Here is a 26673-nt window from a genome sequence, read left to right as displayed (position 1 = left end):
TTCCCTTCACTCAGACTGAGCACTTTTATTGGCTGCAAAAGGTAAGAGCAAAGGCAATTTGAAATCTGAAGGTGGGGGTTTGATTCTCCAAAACTTATGCCCTGTAAATCTTGATGCCCAGGGTTCTACAAAACTGTGTCTGTTACATCAGATGTCCCACAGGGACTGGTTTGCAGCGGACTCCTGGGGACCCAGTTTGGTGCAGGAGAATTCATCGGGTGGCATGTTTTCTTCTGTATGAGCACAAGCCACATATACTTTTTATTTGGGGAGGGGGAAGAGGAAGAGGAGCCAGCCGAGATGCTTACTGCTTAGGCATCCTCCTAAGGTGTACGAGAGCCACCCCGAGGCAGATCTGAACACAAAGGCTGAGTCAGCTAAAAATGCTATTAACTGTCCTGAGAGATGCAGTCCTGTCTTGCACGCGCATGCAAAGCCCCCGACCCCATTGTACTGTACTACTTGAAACTTGAGGACTACCAGGTAGTTGTTAACCAATTCCACAGCATTGCATCTGAGAGCGTAGCAGATCAAGAACTGTTTATAGCATTACATGTGCAGGACCTTCAAAGCATACTTTTACTTACAGTATTTCTATGCCACTTGTTCCCCAATTGCTCCGTGGTTTACAAGCAAGCCAGCCAACCCCGATGTTATCGATAAGCTCTCTTAAGCACTTGATGCCTCTGTCGCGTGACAGGCACGCCCCTCTCGGGATCCTTAGCCAAGTCAATCCGACTGCTATACGGATAATCTTAAGTAGCTCACTTTCGGGCAGTTATTTACAGACATCCCCATTCCAAAAACTCCAGAGGGTGACAACAGTTTTGCAAGCCACGAGGAGCCGTGCACTCCCAGACGCGTCCGTTTTGTTGAACCCATACAAGGAGAGAATTAAGCCTGGGGCATGACAAACTCTGCCATGAAGTGAGAAACTGGGCAAAGTCCAAACCTCTTCAGTGCAACACGACTGTTAAAAAGTATGCATCTGCATTTATTATTATATTATTATATATGTCCTCACAGTGGGAATCAGTGATTTGGGCTAAGGGCTCATGTTTTCGGGATGTATATGACCGTGTGCACGTATTGACCACGCCCCTCCGGTTTGCCCCAGCTACTTCATTATTGGGGAGGCCTGGGAACCCGCATATGATTGCCACCCCCTTCTACTACAGCTATTTGCAAGGCTGGTGTGGGGGGGAGGATTTGAAGGCCATTTCAAAATTCTGCCTGCCAAGCAAACACAAAGAAAAAAGAAAACAAGCAACACAGAAGTTGGGCGTTCTCCACAGGACATTTATTGTACTTTTCTTAAAATTTCATATTTTTTTTCACAGCATAGTCACTCCCGGTTCTGCCCATACTGAACCCAACCCCTTCCTGAATAAACCCAGGCCTGCTGAGGAAGAGGGAGGAGGAGGAATGGTGAGCAGCAACTAAGTCTTAACCCCATAACCCTCCTAATGTAGTGTGTAGGCTGCGCACATAAAATTAATTCTCCCCCTTGCTTGGGTCTGTTCTGTCTTGCCAGAGACTCTCTGGGGAGCTATCTAAGTAGCTGGAGAGCAGCAGTGACACCTGCTGTCCAGCTGACAAAATGCAGCTCCTTTTCTCTTCTCCTTTCTGCCCCATTAAATAACCACCTACATCCGTTTTTACCTGAACAGGTACGCTTTTCCCTTCTTGACAATATATACAGAAGGGCACAGGCCAAGTGACCACAGCTACTGGCTACACAAAGGAGCCTCCCTCTCCCATCAAGTGCACACCCACCCTATACACCTTGGACTGTCCCCCTCCCCAGCAGTTCACAAATCCAACCACTCCCCCGAGAACAGGCCGATGCTATTCCTGGCAGGGGGACAGAGGCAGGAAGGATGTCAGTCATGTAATCTCCGGGCTGCCATGTCCCTCCACAGTAGCAGCTAGGACACTACCGGACTTCTAGCCCTCTTTCCTCTCCACCCCCCCCCCTCCCCCATACTCACACCCCTGTGGAGCAGGACACTCCGTGCCAGTTCTTCCCTCCAAGCTGGCAAGGGTGCCCCGCCACCCTTCCACGCTATTATGCCACGGAAAAGCCATGCCTCTCTTCTCATCCCGCCTGCGATTCCTTGGCATCGGAGAGCGATCGGTACAGAGAAAGTCGAAAGGAGAGAAGTCTGTTTCTTCTTGGAGAGGGACGGGGGGGGGGGGGGGAGAGGGAGGAAGGGAAAGATGTACCAAAAACTAAAAAAAGTCACAAGTCACCGACGCTATAAACGGGCCAAAAAAGATGGCAGTTTGTGCTCAACAGAGAATTGGAAAGAGTCACTCGCCACAATAATCACAAGTATAACACTTGCAGACCGGAACTGGTTGATCTGGGGCGGGGATGGAAAAGGGGGGGGGGACAGGGTATTCCCAACCAGTCAGTCATCCACACACCTCCTCGAGGCTCACAGCTCTCCCGCCACACGCAAGCATAACTAGCCCCTCGGCTACTAGTTCCAATCAGAGGTCAAGAGCAGAGACCCCGAGTCGTTCCTCAGCCTTGGTGCAGCGACAGGGCTGGAGACACGAGGGGTGTTTGGTGCGCAGCTAAAATCTAAACAGGACTGGAAAGAAAAGATATTTTCCACTAGCCCTATGGATAACACATCCTGTCTTTCATCCACCCCCCAAAATGCCTGGATGATTTCGTATCACAACGGCTTGCTTAACTACGCTCTCAATATATCCTCCCCCAAAGAAATGAAGTCCCCTCGGTGGCCTCTACCCCCCCCCACAGCATTCACACTCACATACATACCAATTCCCTACTAATAGGCAGTGATTGCTAAACAAGAGGAATCTAACGTTATTCTGGGAACCACAGGCCAAGACCCCTCTGGGTTTCCTTAAAATATCTCGTCCCCTTTGCGGGAGAGGTGTGGAATGTACTTTTCTCTTTTAACCCTAACCCTTTAAGAAAAAGAAAGAAAACGAGGCAGATTCTAGGCAGGATATTTATGGCAGGAGAGAATCACTGGCCTCGTCCTTCTTAGCTGGGGAAGTTCCGAAAGGGTCCCTCCCCCTCTTCCCCCCTTCCTCAATCAGAGGGAGCTTTAAGGTGTAGTGTTGATTAATTGTCAAGACACAGCACACGTCACAACTCCAGGAATGTTACAGAAGATCACAAAAAGGGGGGGGGGTCAATATTTCATTCCACAGGGCAGGGGAGAGAGCAGGGCACAGAAATTCACAACCACCCACCAGCGTGGTCCTGTCAAAAGCCACTCGGCGCACAGAGAGAACCCAAGCAGGCAGTAAAAGGGGGCACGGGAAACTGGCGTGCTCCGGGTCCCCCAGCCAGTGACGCCTTCTAAAATTTCCAGTTTGGAAGGAAGGAAGCACAGGGGAGCCTCAGTGAAAGGCCGGCCACGGGCTGCCACGGGCATCCACGTGAGGGGTAGGGGCACACAATGGCAAGAGGCGTTGAGGAATTTCTGAGCCCGGCTAAGGAGGGGAGAGGAAATCCTTGGTCCTCAAAGATTGTAATTAAAAATCAAGACATTGAAAAAACACCGTCCAAGAGAGAGGGCGAGGGGTGGGGGAGGTCGGCAGGAGGTGGCGAGGGGGGAAGGAGATTCCATGACACATGGAAAGTCTAGTAATAAATCTACAAACAGACAAAATATAATTATTATTAATATTATATATATATATATATGTATAAATAACGAATCCGGCTATTTACAAGACACCCACACGCAATGCAAACCCACGCACACGCACACACAAGGGGAACGGGGAGGGGCTGTAAGGGGTGGAGGGGCGGGGCTGGAAGATATGGCTGAGATCGAGAGGGGGGGAGGATGCATGGCCCCCTCGCGCCTCTCCCGGCCGCTGCTCCTGGATGGGAAATGGCTCCGTAGATTCCACTAGGTGCTGAAGAACACTGCAGGAGGGAGAGAAGCCAAAGGGGTTGTTAACACATAAGGCCACCCACCTCCAAGCGGACAAAGCAGTGCTGAAAAAGCCACCAAAAATTGCAACACAAAAGATTCAGGGCTTGGAGACTCCAACCTCTACGGTTAAAGGCAAATAGGCAGTATCTTCTGAAGGATGGGGGCTACAACTTGGTAGAGGCTTTGGCCTTCATCGCCAAGTGTACAGTTCTGGTCACAATATTTCAGAAAGGACATAGCAGAGCCGGAAAAGGTACAGAGGAGGCAAACCAAGACAATTAGGGGTTTGGAGCAGCTTCCCTAGGAGGAAAGGCGGAAGAGTTTGGAACTTTGTAAAGAAGAGACATCTAAGAAAAATATATACACTTATGCACGGGCTGTAGATAACAAAGATAACTTTCCCTATCGTCTCCCAAAAGACGAGAACTCAATGGCATCCAAGGAAGCCGATGGGCAGTAGGTTCAAGACGGACGAAAGGAAACACTACTTTACACGGAGTGATTAAGAGGTGGAATTCGCTGCCAGACAATGTAGTGACGGCCGCAGGAATCAACTGCTTTTAAAGGGGGAAATATACAGATCCGTGGAGGATAAAGTCTACTAGTCATGGTGACTGAGGGGAACCTCTACACCAGTGGTTCCCAAACTTATCTGGCCTACCGCCCCTTTCCAGAAAAAATATTACTCAGCACCCTGGAAATTAATTTTTTTTTTATTTTAATAGTTATTCATCGCCCCCAAATGCACCTGTGGCCCATTGCCGCCCCCCTGGATCTCTGCAGCACCCACCAGGGGGGCGGTAGTGCCCACTTTGGGAATCACTGCTCTACACTCAGAGGCACTATGCATCTCATGAGCCAGGAGGCAACACTGGGGAAGCCCTCAGACTCTATTCCCTGATGACGGCCCTCTAGTCTACAGGAACTAGTTGGCCACTGAGTGAGCCAGGATGCTGGACTAGATGGACCCCGGGTCTGATCCAGGAGGGCTCTTCTGAGGTTCGCATGCGGGCTTCCCAGGGTGCTGCACTGCAGCATGCGAGAGGCGAAGGATGCAAAATGAGATGAACCGCAACAGCTGTGCTTTCTGACCACAGCCCAGATCAAGCGCACCCACAAGCAGGGCAGCCCCCCGCCCCTTACTCACCAATGATAACGATCAGGATAATGGTGCATATCACACCCAGAATTATCATCATCTGCAAAAGAAAACGCAAAAATAAGGACCATTAATTCAGGAGAGGAGGCTGTGTGGGTTGTTCGGTTGAGATGGAGGGACGCTGAGCCTTTCTCAAAGAAATTCCTACCCCAATTCCCTAAAGACAACATGGCGGGCTTCGAGGCCCCGTGTTCAATAACCCCATTAGGTTTAGCAGGACTGAGACTGGATGGCTTTCAAAGAGGATCAGAAAGATTCACGGAGGAAAGGTCTGTCAGTGGTTACTAGCCATGGTGACTAAATGGAGCCCCCATGTCCAAAGGCAGTCAACCTCTGAATCCCAGGGCCAGGAGGCCACATCAGGCGAAAGCCTCAGCTGTTTATGCACCGTTGTTTCCCTCCAGAAGGACTGGCTGGCTACTGGGAGAGACAAGGACGGTGGGCTAGAACTAGATGGACCCTTGCTGGTCTGATCCAGCCCCGGCTCTTCTGATGTTCTCATGGAGTTAAAAACAGATGGAGAGGGGCACTTTCTGACACTCCCATCGTTTTCCCTTGGGGAGGTAACCAGTCGGGAGAATTAGAGGCCTCCCCAATTTCGCATTACCTTTAGATTCTTCCACCAGTACTTGCGCTTGAGCTTGGCGGCACTGGTTTCGAACTGGGAGGCTCCAGCCTGCAGGGCGTCGGCACGGTCATCTAGCTCCGAAAGCTTCTGATCTCTTTCGAGCACCTTGTCCACATTCACCCGCATGATGTCCACCACCTGGAGCGAGGAGAGGGGGGGGGGAAGATGATGCGCAAAGCGGTCCACCACAATGATCAAGAGTGACACCCCACAGAACACGAAGGACTCTTGACCCGTCCAGCACTGCAGTGGACCTGCAAGAGCTCCCCTCTCTAACTGTTCTGGGAGGGAGAGGTTAACCCTGCCCCTTTGAGCCATCCATCATACGAAACGGTGGCTAAGTGGTAGAGCCCCTGCTTGGTGTGCAAAAGGTCCCCGGTTCAATCCCCAGCATCTCCAGCTAAAAGGACTGGGCGGAAATAATAATAATAATAATAATAATAATAATTTATAGCCCATCCCTTTCCCCAAGGGCTCAAAACGGATATAGAAACAATAAGATACACAGCATAATCGTTATAATCATAACACTAAAATAATAAATTTATTATCGTAATTAATCATTCTAGAGTAGCTTCAGCTTCCCTAGCAAGAGGGGTGGTGTAAACATAATTTAACAGTTTGGCGACATTCCGACAGGTGTTTTGAGCAGGGAGGCCAGTACTGGGCCTTGTTTCCGGCCTCAACCACAGGCCTGGCTCAACAGCTCCCAGAAGGCTGGTTATGCAAAGGACCTCTCTCTCCCTGAGAACATGGGGAGCCTCTGCCAGCCGGAGTAGACAAGCCTGACCACGATGGTTTCAGTCGATGCCGGGCAGCTTCACGGGAAGTCCTGAAAACTGGAGGGTGTGGGTTCAGGTGGTGACAGGAAGGACTCTGGAGAGCCGCTGCTGGTTTAGGGAGAGAACCCTGCCCTTGGTGGACCATCGGCCCCATTCAGTCACGTGCCCGTGTGTGTTCTGGTGGTTCCCAGAGTTTCTCAGATGCTTGGGGGAGAGGGTTCCGGGGGAGCCGTGGCGGAGGAGAGGGCTGTGCATAACCTGTGACGCAACCTCCACGGGCAGAGGCTGTGTGTTGGGGGATGCCACACCTGCACCCGTTGTGTGATGGTTGTGGGTTTCTCAAAAACACCCGAGAAAACCAAATGAGGGACTCCATAGGTTCCAAAGGTCACAGTTTGTCCAGGACACCAAAATTGCCCCGCCTTCCTCAGGACCATTTCCCAGGCCTGTCACTCTCTGCCACTGCAACATGCACCCCAAAAAGAGTTGGGTAACATGTTCTGAGACTAGACGTGTGGCAAATACACACTGGGAACACCGGCTTCTCACCTCATCGACCTGGGCCTGCGTTTGCTGGAGACGTCTGTTACTGGTGAGGTTGGGGGGTGGAGGGGGAGGGCCACCCCCCTCTCCTCCAGCGGCGGGGGGTGCGGCAGGAGCAGGAGCTGACCTGGGGGAGAGGAAAAAGAGCAATTCAGTCCCCCCGCACAGCTGTACTGTTCTCTCTGAGGAAGAGGATCACTCTGTAAAGAACACAAAGTATTCTGGAAGGCAAATTTAAACCATTTGAGATTCATGTAATGAATCCATCAAGCCATAAAGAAGAAGAGCTGGTTATATGTAATATAAAATGTACCCCATTTTTCCCTGCCCAAAGGAGTCTCAAAGTGGCTTATAATCACCTTCCTTTCCTCTCCCCAAAACACCCTGCGTGGTAGGTGGGGTTGAGAGAACTGCACTGAAAGGACAGCCCTAAGAGAACCATGACCTGCCCAAGGTCACCCAGCTGGCTGCACGTGGAGGAGGAATCAAACCCGGTTCTCCAGATCAGAGGCAGCCTCTCATAACCACAACACCAAGATCACCTTCAGATAAATATCCAGGAGATGTGCCCAAGGTGGCTGGGCACTGACACGTCATGCACGAAACAGACAGACTGCTTTCCCAACTGATGCTTAATGGTGGAGGTACTGGCCCATCAAAACAATGAAGTTCTTGAGAAAGGCAGAGAATGGGGGGGGGGGGTGTCCAAACTGTTTCCTCCACTCTGGAAGTTCCAGACAGCCACCCAGCCTATGCATACGGAACAGCATGTACATAATCTTTTCCAGACCTTTTCCAGGCCTCCACCTCCGATTCAAACGCAGCCTCCCCCCACCCAACTCTCAGAGGAATTCAAGAGCAAATTCATCACATGCCATTCGGAAGACGAAGCATGCTCACCGGGACTGCCCAAACCCTGTATTGCTAAGAGGCATTTTTGAATGTATTTTATAATAATGAAATGGAAGACAGGAGCAGCAGACACCCCCCTGAATCCAGGTGCCAAGCACTAAGAACGTTTCCTCTAGGCCCGCCTGACCTTCATATCTATCAACAAAGATCTTTTGCTGGACATAGGAGACAGGGCCTTTCTGGTGGCAGCCCCACAATTTTAGAACAATTTCCCCAGGGCAGATATAGGGAGCATCGTTTAGGACTGTTAATTCTCTTGAAGTCCTAAACTGTGATTTAAATGTTTAAGGACTTTATATATTTTATATTTATATTGCATGTAATTTACCTGCGTTGTAAGCAGCCCTGGCTTCTGTAAGGGCGACAGGCCATTAATAAAGGTTTTAAATATATAAATAGAGGACAGGGTATTAATTACTACCATGTGGCCAGGGCACCAGTGTGGGATGACACCAGAAATCCCATTGGATTGCTAAGCAGCTGGAAAGAAAGGAGCCAAGGACCGTACCCCGACATCAGTCCTGAAGAACCCGAACTCTTCAAAGGGGTGCCAACCTCCAGACGACGCCTGGAGATTACAACTGATCTCTGGTCCACTGAGATCAGTTTCCCTGGAGAAAACGGCTGCTTCGGAGGGGGGACTCTATGGCTACGGTTCCTCCTCAGGCTTCATTTCCCACCCACCCCCCAAATAGTCCCCCACCCAAGCAACACCTGGCCTTCAGCACACATCCACTACAAGGATGGGCTGGCCAGCCTTAGGGAAGAATGACTTCACCCCAGATAAAAGGGCGATGATTCATCTCCTGACTAGGCCTTTGTTTTAAACACGGCAAGGTCACACCAAGCAGCTCTGCTTGTTTACCAGTTGCTTGGAACAATGGGATCTGTTCTGATCCCCACTTTAGGCAGCGTCTGGAGGCCTTTCCCTTCTTTTTCTAAAAAATAAGACCACCGTCTTCTTCTGTGCAGCTCCAAGGACATCTCCCTGTCCCGGGAACAGAGATTTACCTCCAGCCCTTGCAAATTAAACAGGGTTTACTGACCCTCCAGTGGAAGCTGCCCCACCTTCGCTTCCTGAGGAAGGAACCGGTTGACACATGGGGAAAGAGAGGCACAGCCCGACTGTGGAGGGGGGCCCGTGGTGGGGGTCCCAGAAAGGGCCTAGAATCCCATGAGCAAGCAGCGGTCCCTCCCCACGCACAATGGCTCCTCTTCCAAATCACGCACGTTGGTTTCAAGTAGGGGCAACACCCAGTGCATTAAGATACAGATCTCAGTAAGTTTAATTAAATTGAAGGGACCCGAGGAGGAATCCAAAGGGAGAGTGTTCAGGAAGGGGGTGTGGGAGTCCAAGCTGTCTCGGACGCCCACCGACCCAGGGAGCGGACTCCAGGAGTATGTACTCCCAGCTGCATCCTCCCAAGGCCAGAATGTCATTCCAACTTCCAACCCCTGGAACAGAAGCTTCAAGACCAGGGGGAGCATTCAAAGCCACCCCCCCTTTAGATCTGGTGCAAAATTTTCCTCTGCTATTTTAAGAGGAAGAACTGGGATGCTCAGAGCTCCCACACCTTCCCTTGGAGGGGGAATGCACCGTGGACTATACACAATGACAGAAAAGAAGCAACTGGCAGAAAAAACATCAACACCTGTCTAGGGAGATGCCAGGCCAGTCCTCCCTAGGGCCCGTGGGGACAACACCAAAGACCAAGGGGGAGAAGGAACTGGAGGAGAAACCAGTGACTCGTGAGGGATTTGGGGCTGGGGGTGCCACACATGCCAAGCCCCTGCCACAAAAAATCCATCTTTGATCTCTCTTAACTTTTTGTACCCACAAGAGCTCCATCCACACACACATCCCACTTCCCATCTTCCCCCAAAACGCTGCGTTTTCCTTCCAGACCTAAAGAAGACGTGCGTCTGTCTGTCAGGACAGAAAATGGGGAAAACCACCTGAACCCGAGGGTCTTGCAGAGAGATGCCAAGCATGGCAGGAGCTCTGGTAAGGAAGGAAACATGACACCCCCACCCCATCCCCGGAACAAACAAGACACCTTTCCGTGGCAGGAAAAGTGGCAGCAGCACCTATTGGCAAGAGGGTATTTTTAGCATCACCCATCTGCATGGCTTGCCCTGGCGAAGCCTAAAAATACGCAAGAGGGTGAAGGGAGGGGGCGGAGGGGGGAGACTGGGTTTGCAATGCACTCCCTCCCCCCCACCTCCCCAAATGTTCTTGCGTTTCAGATGCGATGGTGAAGGGGGGCATTTGAAGCAAAGATCAAAAAACCCGACCTGGATGCCAGAGGCCGGCAGCGTGCACGGAAGCCGATGTGCCCGGCCAACATCTGGAAACAGCTGCCATGGAAGCCATCTATCTATCTCCCTGGGGCTAATTTCGATGGCTAGCAAGTTTGGCATTCCTGGGCTGGAAGGGGGAGCACAGGGGCACCCCAGGCGCCTTTAAGCCGAGCAGGGCCCCCACCCCTCTTCTCCCCCGACACGGGGGGGGGGCTCCTGTTGTTCTCCTCCTCCGGGGAGCCTGGGAAGGGGAAGAGGAGGGGACCGGCGCAGGTGGCGGCGCCCAAGCAGCCTCTCCGCCCTGCACGCGTCTTCCACGGTTGCTGCAGCCTGCCCGGGCCGGGGGCCTCGTTGAGGGCATCTGCAGGCTAGCCGGGAGGAAAGGGGCAGAGGGGCGGGCGGGCGACTGCGGAAGCCTCCACCCCCACCCCAGCCCCAAAACAGGCGGGGGGGGGGTTGGCCTCGAGGCGCCCCGGAGCGGGGGTCGCTGGCATCGCGGACCCCGGGGGGAAATGCAACGTCGCCAGCCATTGCATTTTTTTAAAGGCTGGAGGAGGTGAGGATCGCAGGCGAGGGACGGATCCCTGCAACCAGTTGATCTCCCCTGCCCGCACGGCGATTGGAGGGGCTGAGATTTAAAGGGCTGCCCCCTCCCCTCCCCCCCCCATCCTTGCCCTGACCCCCCACCATCAAACCCCCCCCCATCCATTCCCCCCAAGGGTGGGCTCGGGGCGCCGCGCTGCCCTTGCAGACCAGCAGGTGGGCCGCCCTCGGCGCTTCTTCCACCAGCCCCCCCGGCCCGGCCCGGAGCCCCCAGGACGGAGCGGGGGGGGGGCTGCGTGGGCGGGGAGCCCTCCTCGTGCCCCTGCCCCCCTGCCCCCCCCCTCGGAGCCTTGCCCGGGCCCTTGCACGCCTTCCCTGGGCGCCCACTCACATGTCCGCGGGCGCTGGCGGGGGGGCGGCAGCAGCAGCAGGGGCGGCGGCGGCGGGGTCGGCTGGGCTCGCGCGCTCCGAACGGTGCGGGTCTTTCTGCTAAGGCGGCGGCAAGATGGCGGCCGGGCTGCTCACATCCGGGCACTGGCGGAGGGAGGGGGGGTGAGGAGGAGGAGGCAGGCGGTGGGGAGGGGGAGGCCGGCCGCCATGTTGCCTCGCCTGTTTCCCCCCCCCCAGGAAGGCCACCTCTGAAAGCCCCCCCCCCAAGGACACAAAATGGACACCCTGGGGCAGGCAGCCTCCTGCAGGGACGTCGAGGGGGTGTTTGGCAGGATCCCCAGCCCAGCCCACCTGTGTGGGACTCCTGCCCCAGGCCACTGCTGCAGGAAGCCCCAGACCCAAAGTTGGCAGCGGGGTATCTGGTCCCAGGGCCAAAGTCACCCAGAAACAACAGTGGGGATTCAAACCTGTGGCTCTCCGGGTGTTTGTGGACTACAGTTCCCATGAGCCCCTGCCAGCACGTCCCATTCGCAGGGGCTTGTGGGGATTGTAGTCTGCACATCTGGAGAGCGCCAGGCCGGCCACCCCATTTGCTCCAATTCCACGCTGGCAGAGAGCACCCTCCAGTCGCAGCCAACTTCCAGTGACCTTGTAGGGCAGCCTTTGTCAGCCTATTGATCCCTGAAGTGTTTTTTAGGCTTGGAGGAACCCAGGAAGGGTGACCTGCCTCTGCAGACCACGCAGGAGCCGGCTGATCGGCCATTTACCGTTTCCACCATGGAGAAAGAGACAAGAGACGAGGCTTGCAGAGCGACTGGGGAAGGGGGCTCCTGTGAAGCCCAGTGATTCCAGCCAGCTCTCACATAACCCCTGAGAGCAAAAGAGCCCTAGCAGGGAATCCTTGCTATAGTTTTCAAGGCAAAAGGTCCCCCCTGCAGGGGTGGTTTGCCATTGCCTTTCTCCACATAGCAAATCTGGTCCTCACTGACAGCCCTTCACTCGAGCGCTAACCAGGGCCAACCCCTCTCAGCTTCCAAGACCAGGCTAGCCTCAGCCATCCAGGGAAAGTCAGAAGATGCAAAGAGGTGATTTGTCAACCATGAACATCTTCCACACACTGGCCCTGTTCTCATTTCCCCTTTCATCCAATCCCTCCACAATTAATAGCAATATTTACCAGTCTCCTTCACCACCACCCCCTTTCAGGCCAAGGGGTGCCAGTTGCTGTCACCCGCTTAAGAAATGCCCATCTGCAAGTCCTTGCAAAATAATCTTTAATATTGATTAGGAGACAAAGAACAGAGAAATAGAAAAATCAGGGGGCAAACAATCCTCCCTCAGGAAAATGATGCTGCACAAACAAGGTTTTAAAAAGTATTTTTTAATTTATTTGGGTTTCAGAACAAGTCCAGCAAAAAAGTGATTTCAGGAGAACGATAGTGTTCACGGCCACTCAAAGCCAGGCAGGGGAATTTCACCATCAATCCCCAGGTATGCTGAGAAGGCACACCCGTTCAGGGTCCCAAAAGACAGGCTCCAGAAGGCAAAAGGAACACGTTAACAGCCTCTTCAGCTTGTAGCAAGGATTGTGGAGAGCAGAGAAAGTTCTAAGCAGCAACTCCAATCCCTCAGTTGTATCCACTCATGAGTCTTTGCACTGCGAGCTCTAGGGTGCAGAACTGAAGACTGGGGGCAGCACCCGTCGAGAGTTCGCTGTCACCCAGGGGTGCTCCTTCACAGCCTCCAGCGAGAGCCGCTGGCTGGGGATCCGACGCAACAACTTGGAGATCAGATCCCGGGCCCCTTCTGGTACAAATGACGGGAATTTGAGATCCACCTGCGGGAAGAAGAGACAGAGGTCAGGGCTTGCTCACATCTGAGATTTGGGAGGGAAACGGTTAAGCAGGTGACAAGACCCTGTTTGACCTCTGAAAAGGTGGGTGCCCCATCAGAAATTAGCACAGGTGACACAAAGACCCAAGTCCCCACTCTAGATGAAAGGGGTGGATTTATGTTGACACGATGAATTAAGAGCCTCCAAAATGTCCTATTTGGGACAGCCTGGCTCAGGTCATACAAGCAGAAGGCTGGACAGTAAGAGGAGCAGGAGGCGGTGTGTCCGAGGGTTGGTTCCTAAATTTTGTGGAGCACAGAAGACCAGGCTCTTTTACAGGTGGCAAGCAGATAGCTTAGATGGGTGACCAAAGCGTGGGCCTTCAGATGTCCATGAACTACAATTCCCATGACCCCTGCCAACACTGGTAGAGGCTCATGGGACTTGTAGTCCATTGACACCATGACAGCAAGAGTTCTGCTTCCCCTGTCTTAGAAGTGAAGCAACCTGAAGTGCACAAGCAGAAGGGCCCACTGGCCTCCATTCCAGATGCTTCTTTTTTTGGGGGGGGGTATGGCTGGGCCCCCACATCAGAAACCACCCTGCCGTACGCCCAGATCCAGAGGCATAAACAGCGCTCGTGCCAGGCTGAAGGCCAACCGGACCAGAAAAGTGCCAAGCTCACCGCTAAAATGCGCCGGTAGGTCTCGGAGTGAGAGGCGCTCTCGAAAGGCGGGTGCCCCACCAGGAATTCGTAGCACAGAATCCCGATGCACCAGAGGTCCACCTTTTCGTCGTGAGGTCTGCCTTCCACCATTTCGGGAGGCAAGTAGTCCAGCGTCCCGCACATAGTCTTCCTCCTAAAACAGGGAACAGGAATGAAACCTCAAGGAGCCGAACAGGCCAGCCTTTCTCCGGCCAGGACTGCCGCCCGGCTCTCTCCAAGCCCTGGGCCCAGCGCCTGCACACACACGAGACGCTGTCTGTATATGGAATCAGACCCGCTTCTTGGACCAAGTCAGTCTTAACTGGCAGCTGGGTCTCAGGCAGCTGAGATCTCTCACAGCACCTCCTGCCTGGGCCTGCAACGGGACGGACCTTTCTGCCTGCCAAGCAGATGCTATGTCGGTACGCTGCAGCCTGCCACGGTGACTTATTTTAATATTTCACCCGGCTTTCCCAATGAACAGTAGCAGTACATTCACAGAACAAGGACTTAACGGAAAAAACAAATGCTCTCAAAGAAACTTTGACTACCGTGGGATTTTATATTTCAGAGACGGAGTCAGGTGTTGGGGCACAGGCTTTCAGACTAAAGCCCGCGGGCCTTTTCGCTCACCTGAGCGAGGGGGCGTGCACCGACCAGCCAAAGTCCGCGATCTTCAGCTCCCCCTTCAGCCCCATCAGCAGATTCTCCGGCTTGATGTCGCGGTGGATCACCTTCTTCCCGTGACAGTAGATGAGTGCGTCGGCCAGCTCTTCCATGTACTGCGGGGGGGGGGGGGGGGGCAGAAGCAGAGGCATTGGGCCGAGCACCAGGCAAGGCAGTTCCCCTTGCTGTGTGTGGGGGGGGGGGCAAGGCGGATTAATGGGGCAACTTGATGCAGAAGTCGATGAGAATGTGGCCAAAAGGACCCTCCGGCCGACGCCGGGTCCCCAAACGCTCTGCAGCTCACCGTGGCACTTCTTGCCTCGTCAAACCGCTGGTGTTTCTGCAGGTCCTTGAAGAGCTCCCCGCGAGGGGCATACTCCAGGATCAGGTAGACGCGCTTCTTATCGTGAAAGTAGTTGTACAGGTGCAGGATATTGGGGTGCCTGTGGAGAAGAGAAAGGGCGTGGGACAGGGACCCAACACCAGGGGGCAGGAGACGCCCAAAGCCATCCCCCTGTGGATTGTGGTTCCCAAACTGGGGGTTGAAACTCAGGGGCAAGTTCGGGTTTTCTCAATGTAAGGGGCACCACCCTGCGCCAGAATTCCAAAGGGACGCACAGGCTCCAAAGGTTTGTGGACCCCTGGTCCAGAGCTTTGCACCCACCAGTCGAATGGAGCCCCACGCCCACCCTGCTCAGGGCCCAGCCCACACCTGAGGTGAGACTGGATCTCAATCTCCCGCCGCAGCTGATGCTCCAAGCCCTCCTTCTCCAGGTGGGACTTAAAGAGCACCTTGAGGGCCACGATGAACTGCGTCTCCTTGACTCGGGCCAGGTAAACGTTCCCGAACTTCCCTTTGCCAAGCGGCCGCCCGATCTCAAAATCGTTGATGGTGAACACCTTCCTGGAAGGGCGGAGAGACCGAAAGGAGCATGGGTCAAGGTGAGAGGGAACTACACCGGGACTTGGCAAGTGGAACATGCAGCGATGCCTCCCGCTTAGGCGGAAAAGCCGCTCTCCTCTGAAGCCCTCGGAAAAACTCACGTGGCTGCTGCCTGGGCCGGCTGGGCACTGAAACTGGAATCAATCGGGACCCTGCCTGGGGCGGCTGTGGAGACAGGTGGACAAGGGCCACGTCAGTTCCCGGCTCCTCCACTTAAAAAGGGAGCCGTCTGGCAGGGATGGGAAAGACCTTGGGGAGCTCCAGCCAGCCGGAGCAGGCAGGCCAATTCAGCATAAGACAGTGTTTTATGGTGGTTTGTTAAGAATTCAATGTGTAGAAGAGTTTCTATACCCCGCTTTTGACTACAGGAAGGAGTCCCAAAATCGGCTGACAATCTCCTCCCCTACAACTGACACCCTCGTGGGGTAGGTGGGGCTGAGAGAGCTCAGACAGAAGTCCTCTGAGAGAACTGTGACTGGCTCAAGGTCACCCAAGCTGGCTGCATCTGGAGGAATCAAACCCGGTTCTCCAGATTAGAGTCCGTCTCAAACCACAACGCCAAGCTGGCTCTTGTATCCCTCCCCTCTCCGAAACCAGGCTTAGGCCAGTTCACAACAGTAGGCTGGGCCATCAACAGTTAAAGCAGTACAAAAGTACTAAAATTAACAGTTAAATTATCTGCAGTTAACAAGCCATCCATCACCTGGCCATCAGGTTGGAAATATATATATCAGCAGAGGAAGGAGAGGAGGGGGAGGGAGGTGTTGTGTGTGTCCACAGCCCTCCCCCCTCCCCAAAAAGAGCATTCCTACCTAGGCTCTGGCCAGACGTCAGGTTGTTCTTTGCACTGTTGGTGATGGCTCTTTGCATCAAGAGGGAGCCTGAGGGAGTGCCGACCGGCGTGCAGCTGCTCTTGCTGAGGGCCCACTGGGAGCCCACCGTGCTGGCGATCCGGTACTGCAGGGAAGGGAGAGCAGAACGGAAATCCAGAGGCGCTTGGGAGAGACGGCAATGAGGACTCTTCCGCAACCCCCCCCCTTCCCCCTCGGTTTAAAAAGGAAGTTACGGGACTGGTGGAAACTGCTGAAGTCACAGCTGACTTATGGCAGCCCTGGCCAAACTGTGGTTCTCCAGATGTCCATGGACTACAATCCCCATGAGCCCCTGCCAGCAGCACCAATCAAAGAAGTTCACTGGATGGGCACATGACAGGGCCTTTTCCGTGGCAGCCTCACAATTCTACTAGCGTCTGCAAACCTCCTCAAGCTCCATTAGCAAGAAAGACAGCCAACAAACGGAAACATTCAAAACGTAACTCAGTGGGCAACAAGCTGAAATTCACGTATCAGAAGAAGGGTTGTTTTTTATACCCTGGCTTTTCACTACCAGGAGTCTCAAAGCAACTTATGTTCTCCTTCCCTTCCTCTCCCCACCACAGACACCCTGTGAGGTAGGTAGGGCTGAGGGAGCTCAGAGAGAAACTGCTGTGCAAGAACAGTTCTGAGAGAACTGCGACTGGTGTAAACAGAGCATGGCTTACTTTGGAAAGGCTGCTATAGATACCGGATACATTTTCCTTATTTGCCATCCTGAGGGCCGGTGGCCTTGTCACTTCCTTCTGCACGCCCGCAAGAGACCTTTGGATGAGGACCCCCACCAAGAGAGGGAGGCCACAGCCTTCGTTTCTAGCACCAAGTCAGAAGCAAGAATCACAGAGAGCACATTCCAGACCTGCAGGTGAAAGACCAGGTCAAGCAAAGGACCCCAGGAGCGAGTCATACCTCCAAGGGCCAGTAGCGAATATTACAGAGGCTTCCCAAGCGGCTCACAATAGCCTCCCCTTCCTCTCCCCACAACAGACACCCTGGGAGGTAAGTGGGGCTGAGGAAGCCCTGTAAGAACTGCTCTGCAGGAACAGCTCTATGGGGACAGCAACTAGCCCAAGGTCACCCAGCTGGCTGCATGTGGAGGGGCAGGAAATCAAACCCAGATTAGAATCCACCAATACAATCCACCCAACAATTAAATTTAAGGTCAAACCTTAGGACTTTTAAATGAAGCTCTAAATAACACCCTACACAAGCTTGCTCACAGGTATGTCCTACTGTGCCCCAGTGGTGCGTATGCTATTATGCATCCAAATAACTACAACACTTACAAGGAAGGGCTAACGTAATGCCATGGGGAGTACACGTTAATTCTATAATTTATGCAGATACAGGGAATAAGGTGGATAGCGCTCCGGGCCTTTGGGCTGAGCGTGCACGTCCTTCCTGGGGACAGAAGCCTGGGACCTCCCCTAGGAGACTGTGTCCTTCCCCCTGGATTGCCGCACGGACTGGAGTCTCTTGCATTCTTGACCTGCAAACATGACCCCTTGGCATGTCCTCAAGGGAAGGGTCGCAGCACTTACAGCGAGCCTCATTTATGGGCTTCCGACGCTACACAGCAGCATAAAGCCACGGAAGGCGCCACGGCTCAGTCACCAAAGCAAGCCCAGCTGCCCACTTACCCGCAGCGCGACCCGCTCCCGCCGCGGTCTCCGCTCCGACTGACCGGCTTCGCCTTTCAAATCTGCCTCCTCGACGCCTATTGGCTGTCGCAACGTTCGGACAAAGCGCGCTTCCCGATTGGTAAAGAAGTCCACCCGCCCCAACTGCCGGTCCCAGCCTTCCTCAGGGCGGCCGTGACGTCGCGACCTCTTATTGGCTCTCCGCTCACGAGAATTCGGGCAACGCGTTTCACGATTAAAAGCCGGAGTGGGGAGCGGCCTGTTAGCTTTAAGGTGGCGTCGGGCTTCAGGGATTGGCCCATTTTCTGGCTCCCGGCAAGGAGCTTGCTACTGATTGGCTAGGCCGCCTGCAAGCTGTTTTTTCTGTTGAGGGAGGACGCCTTGGCGCCTGCGCGAATGAAGCCAATCAAAAGGCAAAGAGCGCGGCAGCCATTTTGTGAGCCGCCTAATCCAGGTATTGGGAGTAGTATGGATAGGAAGAAACGCCATAAAAATAAATACATTCCCAGCATTTAAATAATTGCGGATGATAGCTAGGTCTTACGCACGCCTTCCTAATACTGAAATTAACAACACCATTCAAGGAAAATAAGGGGAGGTGACCACCGCCTGTCAAAGGCAACCAATCGGAGCCCGCCCGGAAATGCCCAAGGAGACACTTCGAATGAAGGGCGAGCCGAGCCAATGAGAAAGCAAGGGGGAGTCGTCACGAGAGCTTTGATCTCTTGAAAACTACCAACAGCGAATTTGCTGCTAGCAGCAAGCGAGTATAAAGAATTCGCAATCATGTTATAAGGGGAAAAAAAGGAACCAAGGGTAAATTAAACATAAATTAGTTACAGAGAAAAAGACAAAACGGACTGCCGACACAGCCCTGAAAAAGGTCGTCAGCGGCGATCAGAAAGGAGCCGGGCGGGGTGTTGCAGTTCCCCACCCGGGGAGACCTTAATCATGTCTCATGCGTCTCCATTCATCATGTGCTGTTCTCCCGGAGGAGGAACAGGTAAGGATATACCTCACTGACGATGCCGGGATGAAGGCGAGGCCAGAACCACCGGTTGAGCCACGTCCCTCAAGGTCATGGCGAGGCCCGTCTGCGAGACACCCGGCCCTGGCTGCCCCTCCGAGCGGCTTTGCCGCCGCCGCTTCACGGGCACCCCTAAAAAGCGCCCGCATGTTTTCTGCCTTCGAAATATTAGGAGAGCCGGTTGGTTTCCCACAGAGCTTTGCGGTGGCTCGTTTGCATAGTCCTCGCTTATTGGCCAGGGAAAGGCCTGGGGGTGAACATTTAGCCGAAAAGGAAATGTAATAAATTTCCCCCTGGTTGCTGTACCAAGCTAGACAGATGAATACATTGCAAAGATTGGCAGACTTTGATTCAAGTAAGGGAGCCGTCAGGGACTTAGCTATTTATTTATACTTTATTTTTCAATTAATTTGTCCCCCTTCCTTGTCCCAATCTCAGGGGCCAAGCCAGGTGGGAGATTATCCTGGGCCCACAGAGAGGGAAATGTCATTTGAACTGCCGGAAATTCATCTTATTAGTTTCAACTACACATTTTTGACAGGTGCTCATTTAAATCTTCCCCACTTAACAGACTTCCAGTGGCAACCCCTAGAAGCAAGAGACTCAGTCCGCTAATAAGAAAGATGCCATTTTATTAAGGTTAAAAAAATGCATAGGTGTTTTTTTGATACCCACCCCCAGCCTGGAATTCTGTCATTCATTCAAAGCAATGCAAATCGTTAATTCCATAGAAAAGTCATGAGGCTTAGTCCGGGTGACCAATGGCCCGCCAATCACATGTGCTCCAGAGTTTTTTGGCCCTGCAAATACAGGAGGAGGAGACAGACTCCCCGGCTGCCCCTGGACCCTGGGAAAGGGTCTGAAGGGGGAAGAGGAAAGTCAGGGCTGGTTAGAGGCCCCCAAGGGCAAGTCTCTCAGGCCCTCTGCTTGCAGTCAGGGCTGCTCATATGCTTCTTCTGGTGGCCCCTCTCTTCAGGGGACAAAGGCCTCACCATGGCGGACAGAGTCCCTCTCACAGGGGCTTCTTCTTCAGCCCGAAGACGGAGATGAAAAGGAGGACCTCAACAGCAGCAGGTAAGGCACTGGGGAGGGAGAGGGAAGGGGTTAGTCTTGGGCAATGGCCTGGATGCCCGTTCCCTTGGGAAAAGAGAACCCATTTCCCTTCGGAGGGTTTGCATGCTTCTCTCTCTCTCACACACACACACACACACACACAGAGTGCTATGGGTCTACCTGCAGAAGGCCATGATGTACCAGTAGGTGACAATCTCCCAGCGCTCAGAGACGAAAAAGGAGAGGCTGACGGAGGCACTGCAGTGAGCGGCCAAAGCTAGCAGGGAGCAGTCAGGGAAACCATCGGAACAGAGTGGGAAATCCCAGGGGAGAACCCCTCAGGACAGGGCTGGGCAGAGGCCCTGCAGGAGGGTCCGGGGGTCTCCAGTTAAAAGATCTGTTTGTTCTCAGTCACAGGAAACAGGCAGGCGTCCCCAACTTTCTCACCCAGGGTGGTAGCATGGCCACAGAATGGCACGAGCAGCAGGCAGAGCCAGCTACTAGAGGAGCCAGCCGCAGAAATCGCTGCAGGGGCCAAAGCAATCTTTTAAAAAATCTGTAGTGAATCAGATCTCCCGTGGCCAGTCAGAAACGACTGGCAAAAGTCCCGCCCTGTTTCTGGTTGGCACCAGGAAACATGTCAGCGGGTGTAATGTTGCCCATGGGCACCATGTTGGGAACCCAAAGCATAGGGCAGGGGTGGCCAAACAGTGGCTCTCCAAATGTCCATGGACTACAATTCCCATGAGCCTCTGCCAGCAGCATGGGCCTTGTAGTCCATGGACGTCTGGAGAGCCACTGTTGGGCCACCCCTGGCATAAGGCATGCATGTCCATAAAAACCAAAGGCAAAAGACCTCCAGCATCACCTTCCCGGGGCTGGCCAGGGAGAACCATCAGGATTTGCTAGATTATCTCGGGGCTCTTCCCCCCCCCCCCAACTTTATGTCACAAGCCAGGCAGCCCAGGTCAAGGGGAAGGTCTCCCAGGGGATGGGAAACGCCTTCCTGATCTCCAGAGGCTGGGAGCCACGTCCCGAGCTACCGTCCTCCTTCTTGAACCTTACATTATGGACTCTGGCTATCTTACAAAGACGCCCCAGCCTTGTGAAACCTGCTGGCCATTGCATTTCTGCCCTGCTGACTGCTCTAGGCGCAGGGCTCCCTTGCAGAGACGGGTGCTGCCTCCAGAGGTCCCCGTCCCCTCAACCAACCTGCAGAAAGCAAAGATCCACCAGTACTGGCTGCCGTCCCACTGTTCAAAGAGGAAGAAGAGCAAGGCGATGACTGCGGAGGCGTGCGCCCCAGTGGCTAGTGTGGAAGTGATGTGCAGTCAGGGAGGAACAACAGTCAAAGGGCCTCTACCGCCAGAGACCTGACCAAGGTTACAGCCCAAACATCCCCAAGGGTGTCCCCTCAATCTGACCTTTGCCCTGACCTGGACTGCCCAGGCTAGCCTCATCTCACCAGACTGCGAAAGCTGAGCAGGCCTGGCCTTGCTTAGGACTTAGGAGACCACCCCAGAGGTCCAGGGCTTCTGCACAGGCAGGTAACGCCAAATGATCTCTCTTGCCTTGAAAGACCGACAGGGCCGCCATAGGTTGGCTGGGATTTGGTACCACCTCCCGCCCCCATCCGATGTGCAAAGAGCTGTCATCTTACAGAGGAAGGACCAAATCACACAAGGTGTTCCCAAGGCTACTAGGAGGACACATCCAGGTGTCAGGGAGTGTGACCCAGAGCTTTAGTCCCCGGTAGATCTCCTTGCACAAGCGGCAACTAAAAAGAGAGTTGGCCACAGGCACATTTGTCTTTCTCCTTATGCACATCCTTAAGCCCATCCAGAACCAGGCAACAGAGTTTATGCTTTCCTACACCTCTCTTAGTCCAGAAGGAAATATAAGACAAGCCATCTTGGATCAGGGCAAATGACCCATCCAGTCCGGCGCTCTATGTTGCACAGTGGCCAAAACACAGGAGGTCCCCCAGCAGGGCCAGAACTCCAGAAACCCTCCCCTCCTCCCCACACCAAGAATACAGAGCATGACTCCTCCAGGCAGAGTATTCTCCCTGGACCTTGTGGCTCACAGCCACTGATGGACCCCTATCCCAGCTGCTAATCCAGTCTCTGCTTGAAGCTGCCTGGGCTTGTAGTCGGCACAGAGAATTCCCCGTGTTTTTGATTCTGATTCCCCACCCCCCACCCTGCACAGCACTCAGCCTCTGCTGATGAAGGATACAGAGAAGGCTTTGCAGGTTGTTGAACATGGACACCCCGGACAGGAAGCCAGCCAGCTCAACCGCAAAGAGCCCCAGGGTCACGGACAGGGCCACCACCATCCTGGAGGGGGGAAACCACAGGAAGAGTTACGTCCAACAGCCAGGGAGGGCAGGGTGGTCGGTCAGCCCCACACAAGCATCTTGCAGAGGGTCAGAGAGCGGATCAGAAGACTGTCAAGGACAGTAGTGGGAACACGTCCCATGTACTAAGAAATCCAAACAATGTGATAAATGCTGCCGATCTTTACTGTCGGCTCGTATAATCAAGTTATATCTTATATACTGAACCAATTTTGACACAGAAGTGCCAAAACTAGAAAGCCAGATGCCAATAGGGGCCAGCTGCTGATCCCGTTTCGTAGCTTGTTGCTTTCATAAGACGTCTATCATTAATAAATAAACCATTTTCTAAATCAATGCATGGCTTCCTAAATACCTTTAGTGCCCGTTAAAATCACATTGAAAACTCAACTGTACGGAGCACTAAATGTTAAACATTTAAAGAGTCATTGTACATAGGAAACAATCTGAAATTACAGCTTAGCAATGAGTATTTTTAATAAGCCCAGCCTGTGTTTGCATTAGCTATGGAAAAGAAACAAGTAGTTTTTTAAAAAATAATTCGCCTGTTGATGTGGTTGGATAAATTCTAAGATTGTGATCGAGATCACCACAGAGGGTGAGTTTTGTGCAGTGGCCCAGCACACTGTCTGACCGGAGATCATGCCAAATTCACGCCAGGCCCTGATTTCTGCTGCTTCGCTCTGTCAGCCCAGCAGTTTATTGACTAACAGCCCAAGTATGGATCAGGGCAGGGTGCTCTGGCGGTCTCATTGCCTGGAATTCCCCATGGCCGACAGTGAGGCACCTGGTTCCCTGTGCAGAGACAATTCCTGCAACTGGGCTCTTCTCCAAAGGATGGGTGGCAGAGCGACCTGCTCTCTGGTACAGGCGTGCAGTTTAATATTCCAAGGGCTGAGAGGGTGGAGGCCACGGGATAATCCAGGCCAGGCTTCAAGGCTTTTCATACAGGACAAGGTGAGTTGGGGGAAGGAGATACCAGCTGGGCACAGTTAGTCCTTCTCTCCTCCCTTGCTCCTTAAAGCTGGCCTGGCTTTACAGCCAGTGTGCTAGTCTGAGCCAAATGGTAGACCACCGGCCCATCTGCTGGAAAGGAAGGACCTTCCTCTGGCACTTAGCCATGCAGAGGTGCCACCATCTAATGTCAATCCCACCAGCGCTTGCAAACAAAACACAAAGACGAGGGGGTAGGTAGAGCTGGCAGAACAGCTGCATCTCATATTAAAATAGGAGATGCCTCCTCCTCCCCCACCCCTTTGGGCATATGCTGCTAGGAACATACACTCATAAAGATACATGTGAAAAAGCTGCCTTTAGTTGAGGGAAATCTACAGGCATGGGGCTGGGAGAGGGGATGTCACCACCACACAGCTCTGCCTTCATCTCTGGGTTGTAAAACCCAGAAGTCAGAGAAGGGCTGAAGAGACAGCCGGGCCCAGGAAGAGCCCCAGGCGGGAGACTCACTCTGTGTCCTGCTTCTCGTACTCCTGCTGGGTACACTGCAAAGGCAGGGAAGCTCGAACGTTGTTCTCCTGCAACACAGAAGACATACAGAGAGGGAAAGATCAGTTCTCTGGCCAAAAGAAATGGCAGCCCCATCTTTCCCCTGCAACTGTCCTGTTCTCTTTTTCCACTCTATTCATTCATAACAAACACATGAAGCGGGGTTAGCAGAGACATATTCTCAGCAGGGTAACAAAAGGAAGAGATGTTTAGTGGGGGGTAGATTATAGCAGAAATGGTATGGGAGTGGGAGGACTGTGGCTCCTGTGAAGGTTCCAGGTTCAATCCCGGGCATCTCCAGTATTAAAAAAAGGTGATATCAAAGACCTCTGCCAGAAGCCTTGGAAAGCTACTGCCAGTGTAAGGAGGCAGTTGTGACCTTGATGGATCAGTGGTGTGATAAGGCAGCTTTGTGCGGTTGCCCTTAAAATCTCCTTTTCCCTAAGCTCACCTGTTTTGCATAACGACTAACGATTGGGGGGGAAGCAGCCTTTTGTAGCCAGGAAAAAGTGCCTCACCCTGGACCAGAAGATGGTGATAACAATAACGAGGTGGGCTGTGAGAGTCAGGAATCGGGAGGGTACCAATCCATTGACCAAAGGCATCCTTCTGGCACCCAATCGGTGAAGAACTCCTGGAAGCAACAGGAAGGAGACAATGCAGAAGTGCAACGTGGGTAATGGTGGTAACCATTTCATGTTTATGTGCATCCACCCTAGGGTTGCCAAACTCCAGGTGGGCCCTGGAAACATCCCAGGATTGCAAACAACATTGCACTCACCAACTGACAGTTTGAAACCTGGGAGATATTGAGCATCATGGCTGCAAATAACCACTGCTGGAAACACACATAGCAAGGCTGGGGTGGGGGGAGAGAAACTCTTACCCACAAGAGCCTTAATAATACAGATGATGGTTTACACCAGGAATGGCCCAGATGTAGGTCTCCAGATGTCCGCGGACTACAATGGCCATGAACCTTGACAGGGGCTCATGGTCATTGTAGTCCACTGTCACCTGGAGAGTCACAGTTGGGCCACCCTGGTTTGCACTATGGCACAAAATCCATTTTCTCATTAAAGATTGTCTACCCACACAGATCTAGACCATGCAGTTTGTGAAATTGTGGGGAGGGGGGTGAAAATTCCTTATTCCTAACATTGCAATTTAAAAATAAGAGTTTTTTTAAACACAACCATCTGCAACTCCTTAAGGGCAAAGGCAGACCAGTTAATCCACACCCAACCACGCCAAAACGGCACTTCAACACCCTCCCTCCCCCTCCCCAGAATGCAAAAGATTTAACACACACACACCCCCCCCGCACAGAAATCCACGAAGGCTTCCCCTCCAAATAAATATTTGCAACCTTTCCAGGGATCCCCGAATGCATCCACTCCGCGCCCTTTTATCTAGCACATAATAATTAATAAGGGGTTCAGATCCCCCCACTCTCACACTTTTGGCAGGACCATCCCCCCCCCCCCCCAATCACCCAAATTCAGGCTTAAGGCCTCACCGTTGCCCGTAGCAACCACTCCGGCCGCTTCTCTGCTAACGCGACACGAACTGGCGCAGTATCGCGAGATTCTGAAACACAAAAAGGTTGGTCTCGGCCGCCATCTTGGTTCCGGGCAAGTGACCTTCTCTTTAACCTCTTCGTTACCGTCATTGTGTCCAGAGGGCGCGGAAAACAAGCACGCAGGTGTGGCATTCAGGGAGCCTAAAAATCTTGGATATTTTTTTTTAAGAGAGAGAGATAGGAACTAAAGGAACTATAGGAACCTTTGCCATGAAGTTATTTTTACTGGCACAACGATCAAAGATTATTACGATTGAGAGGATTACAATTCCTGTTTTCCTGGTTACTGATGAAATTGTTGCGGTCGTCCTTAGCCTACCTTGCAGGGCTGTGGTTCTTAGTACAGTATCAAAGCAAAGGGAAAGCGCAGAGCGATGCACTTTTGGAAATGGTAACAAAATACCTTGAGCATCCAGCTGTGATGGCCGAGTGGTTAAGGCGTTGGACTTGAAATCCAATGGGGATTCCCTGCGTAGGTTCGAATCCTGCTCACAGCGCATCTTTTGTCCCCGGGCCGTTTGTCGCTCTCCTCCTTTCCAGATGTGAAAAAGCAGCATGGGGGTGTCGGGAGGGGAGGGCACCTTATCCCGCTCCTGCCCGGGCCGCACCGGCGCTGCCGTCCATGCTGCGCTGATCTCCCAAAAGGAACGACAAGATGGGTGCCCCCACCCGCCCCTCCTCCCAAGCTGGTTGCACCCACTTGCTCTTTGCAAAAAAGCGCTGGGAGAAGCCCTCCAGACGCAGCCCCCAACGACCTCAGGCTAGACGGCCAGCGGTGGGGATGCCAGCCTCCAGGTGGGACCTAGAGATCCCCCGGAATTACAGCTTCTCTCCAGACTACCGGGAGAATATCCCTTGGCCTCTGGGGCTTGCCACCCCCCTGAACCTCTGTCCGCCCCAGGCCGCAGCCCCAACTCGCCAGGAGGTTCTCGGCCTGGACCGGGCAGCAGCGGCGGCTTCAAGGGACGGGAGGCAAATTCTCAAATCAGATCCCACGCGCGGAGGACGGGACAGGGGCACTATGCCGGGGTTCTCTGAACCGAATTCACTCCTGTTCAGGGGGTGGGGTTTTGCTGAAACGCTCGGGGCTGGACTGAAGCTGCGCCAGCCATTAAAGGCACCGCACGCCAGTCTCCAGTTCCCTTTTTGGCCAAAGTCTCCTCTCCTCCGGCTTTGCAAGTGACGTGGTGGCAGGACTGGCTTCTGGGGACCCCCTCCCCACTTCCGCGGCGGGCCTCCAACACGACAAGGGGCATTTCTAAAGCAGGGTCCTTTCTCCCTCCCCGCTCTTTGCAAAA

The 26673-nt window shown here is 53.3% G+C and overlaps 3 protein-coding genes and 1 non-coding gene across 7 annotated transcripts; all 4 read right to left on the bottom strand.

Annotated features, from left to right (window-relative positions):
* Positions 1-1278: 1278 nt before the first annotated feature.
* On the bottom strand, positions 1279-11345 carry VAMP2 (vesicle associated membrane protein 2). Its single transcript, XM_077315768.1, has 5 exons — positions 11192-11345; positions 7051-7171; positions 5699-5857; positions 5080-5131; positions 1279-3922 (listed from the first exon to the last, which is right to left on the bottom strand). Coding segments are annotated over exons 1-5 (351 nt in total). The 5' UTR covers positions 11194-11345; the 3' UTR covers positions 1279-3905.
* A 1210-nt stretch (positions 11346-12555) lies between these two features.
* LOC143826770 (aurora kinase C-like) lies at positions 12556-18868 on the bottom strand. Its single transcript, XM_077315762.1, has 9 exons — positions 17852-18868; positions 16880-17070; positions 16152-16296; positions 15441-15504; positions 15109-15300; positions 14701-14839; positions 14364-14512; positions 13710-13884; positions 12556-13027 (listed from the first exon to the last, which is right to left on the bottom strand). Exons 2-9 carry the CDS (start codon positions 16925-16927, stop codon positions 12857-12859), a joined length of 1083 nt encoding a protein of 360 aa, XP_077171877.1. The 5' UTR covers positions 16928-17070; positions 17852-18868; the 3' UTR covers positions 12556-12856.
* On the bottom strand, positions 18748-18877 carry LOC143826860 (U8 small nucleolar RNA). The gene has a single exon (XR_013227141.1). It is a non-coding gene; the product is annotated as a U8 small nucleolar RNA (small nucleolar RNA).
* A 613-nt stretch (positions 18878-19490) lies between these two features.
* Positions 19491-26642, bottom strand: TMEM107 (transmembrane protein 107). 4 transcript variants are annotated; one of them, XM_077315765.1, is made up of 7 exons: positions 25779-26603; positions 25313-25383; positions 24312-24427; positions 23755-23822; positions 22170-22270; positions 21144-21240; positions 19491-19960 (listed from the first exon to the last, which is right to left on the bottom strand). In XM_077315765.1, the coding sequence occupies exons 3-7, from the start codon at positions 24396-24398 to the stop codon at positions 19891-19893; spliced, it is 423 nt and encodes a 140-aa protein (XP_077171880.1). In that variant the 5' UTR covers positions 24399-24427; positions 25313-25383; positions 25779-26603; the 3' UTR covers positions 19491-19890. The 4 variants fall into 4 exon arrangements, with proteins under 4 accessions (XP_077171880.1, XP_077171879.1, XP_077171878.1 ...); XM_077315764.1 differs by lacking the exons at positions 21144-21240; positions 25313-25383 and adding an exon at positions 20112-20208 and having other exon boundaries at positions 25779-26642; XM_077315763.1 differs by lacking the exon at positions 25313-25383 and having other exon boundaries at positions 25779-26620.
* Between the last annotated feature and the right edge of the window lie 31 nt (positions 26643-26673).

This window comes from Paroedura picta, chromosome 16 (assembly GCF_049243985.1).
Source record: "Paroedura picta isolate Pp20150507F chromosome 16, Ppicta_v3.0, whole genome shotgun sequence".
In the NCBI taxonomy this organism is placed as follows: domain Eukaryota; kingdom Metazoa; phylum Chordata; class Lepidosauria; order Squamata; family Gekkonidae; genus Paroedura; species Paroedura picta.
The sequence above is the reverse complement of the archived record's forward strand: the minus strand, read 5'-3'. Positions and strand labels throughout refer to the sequence as shown.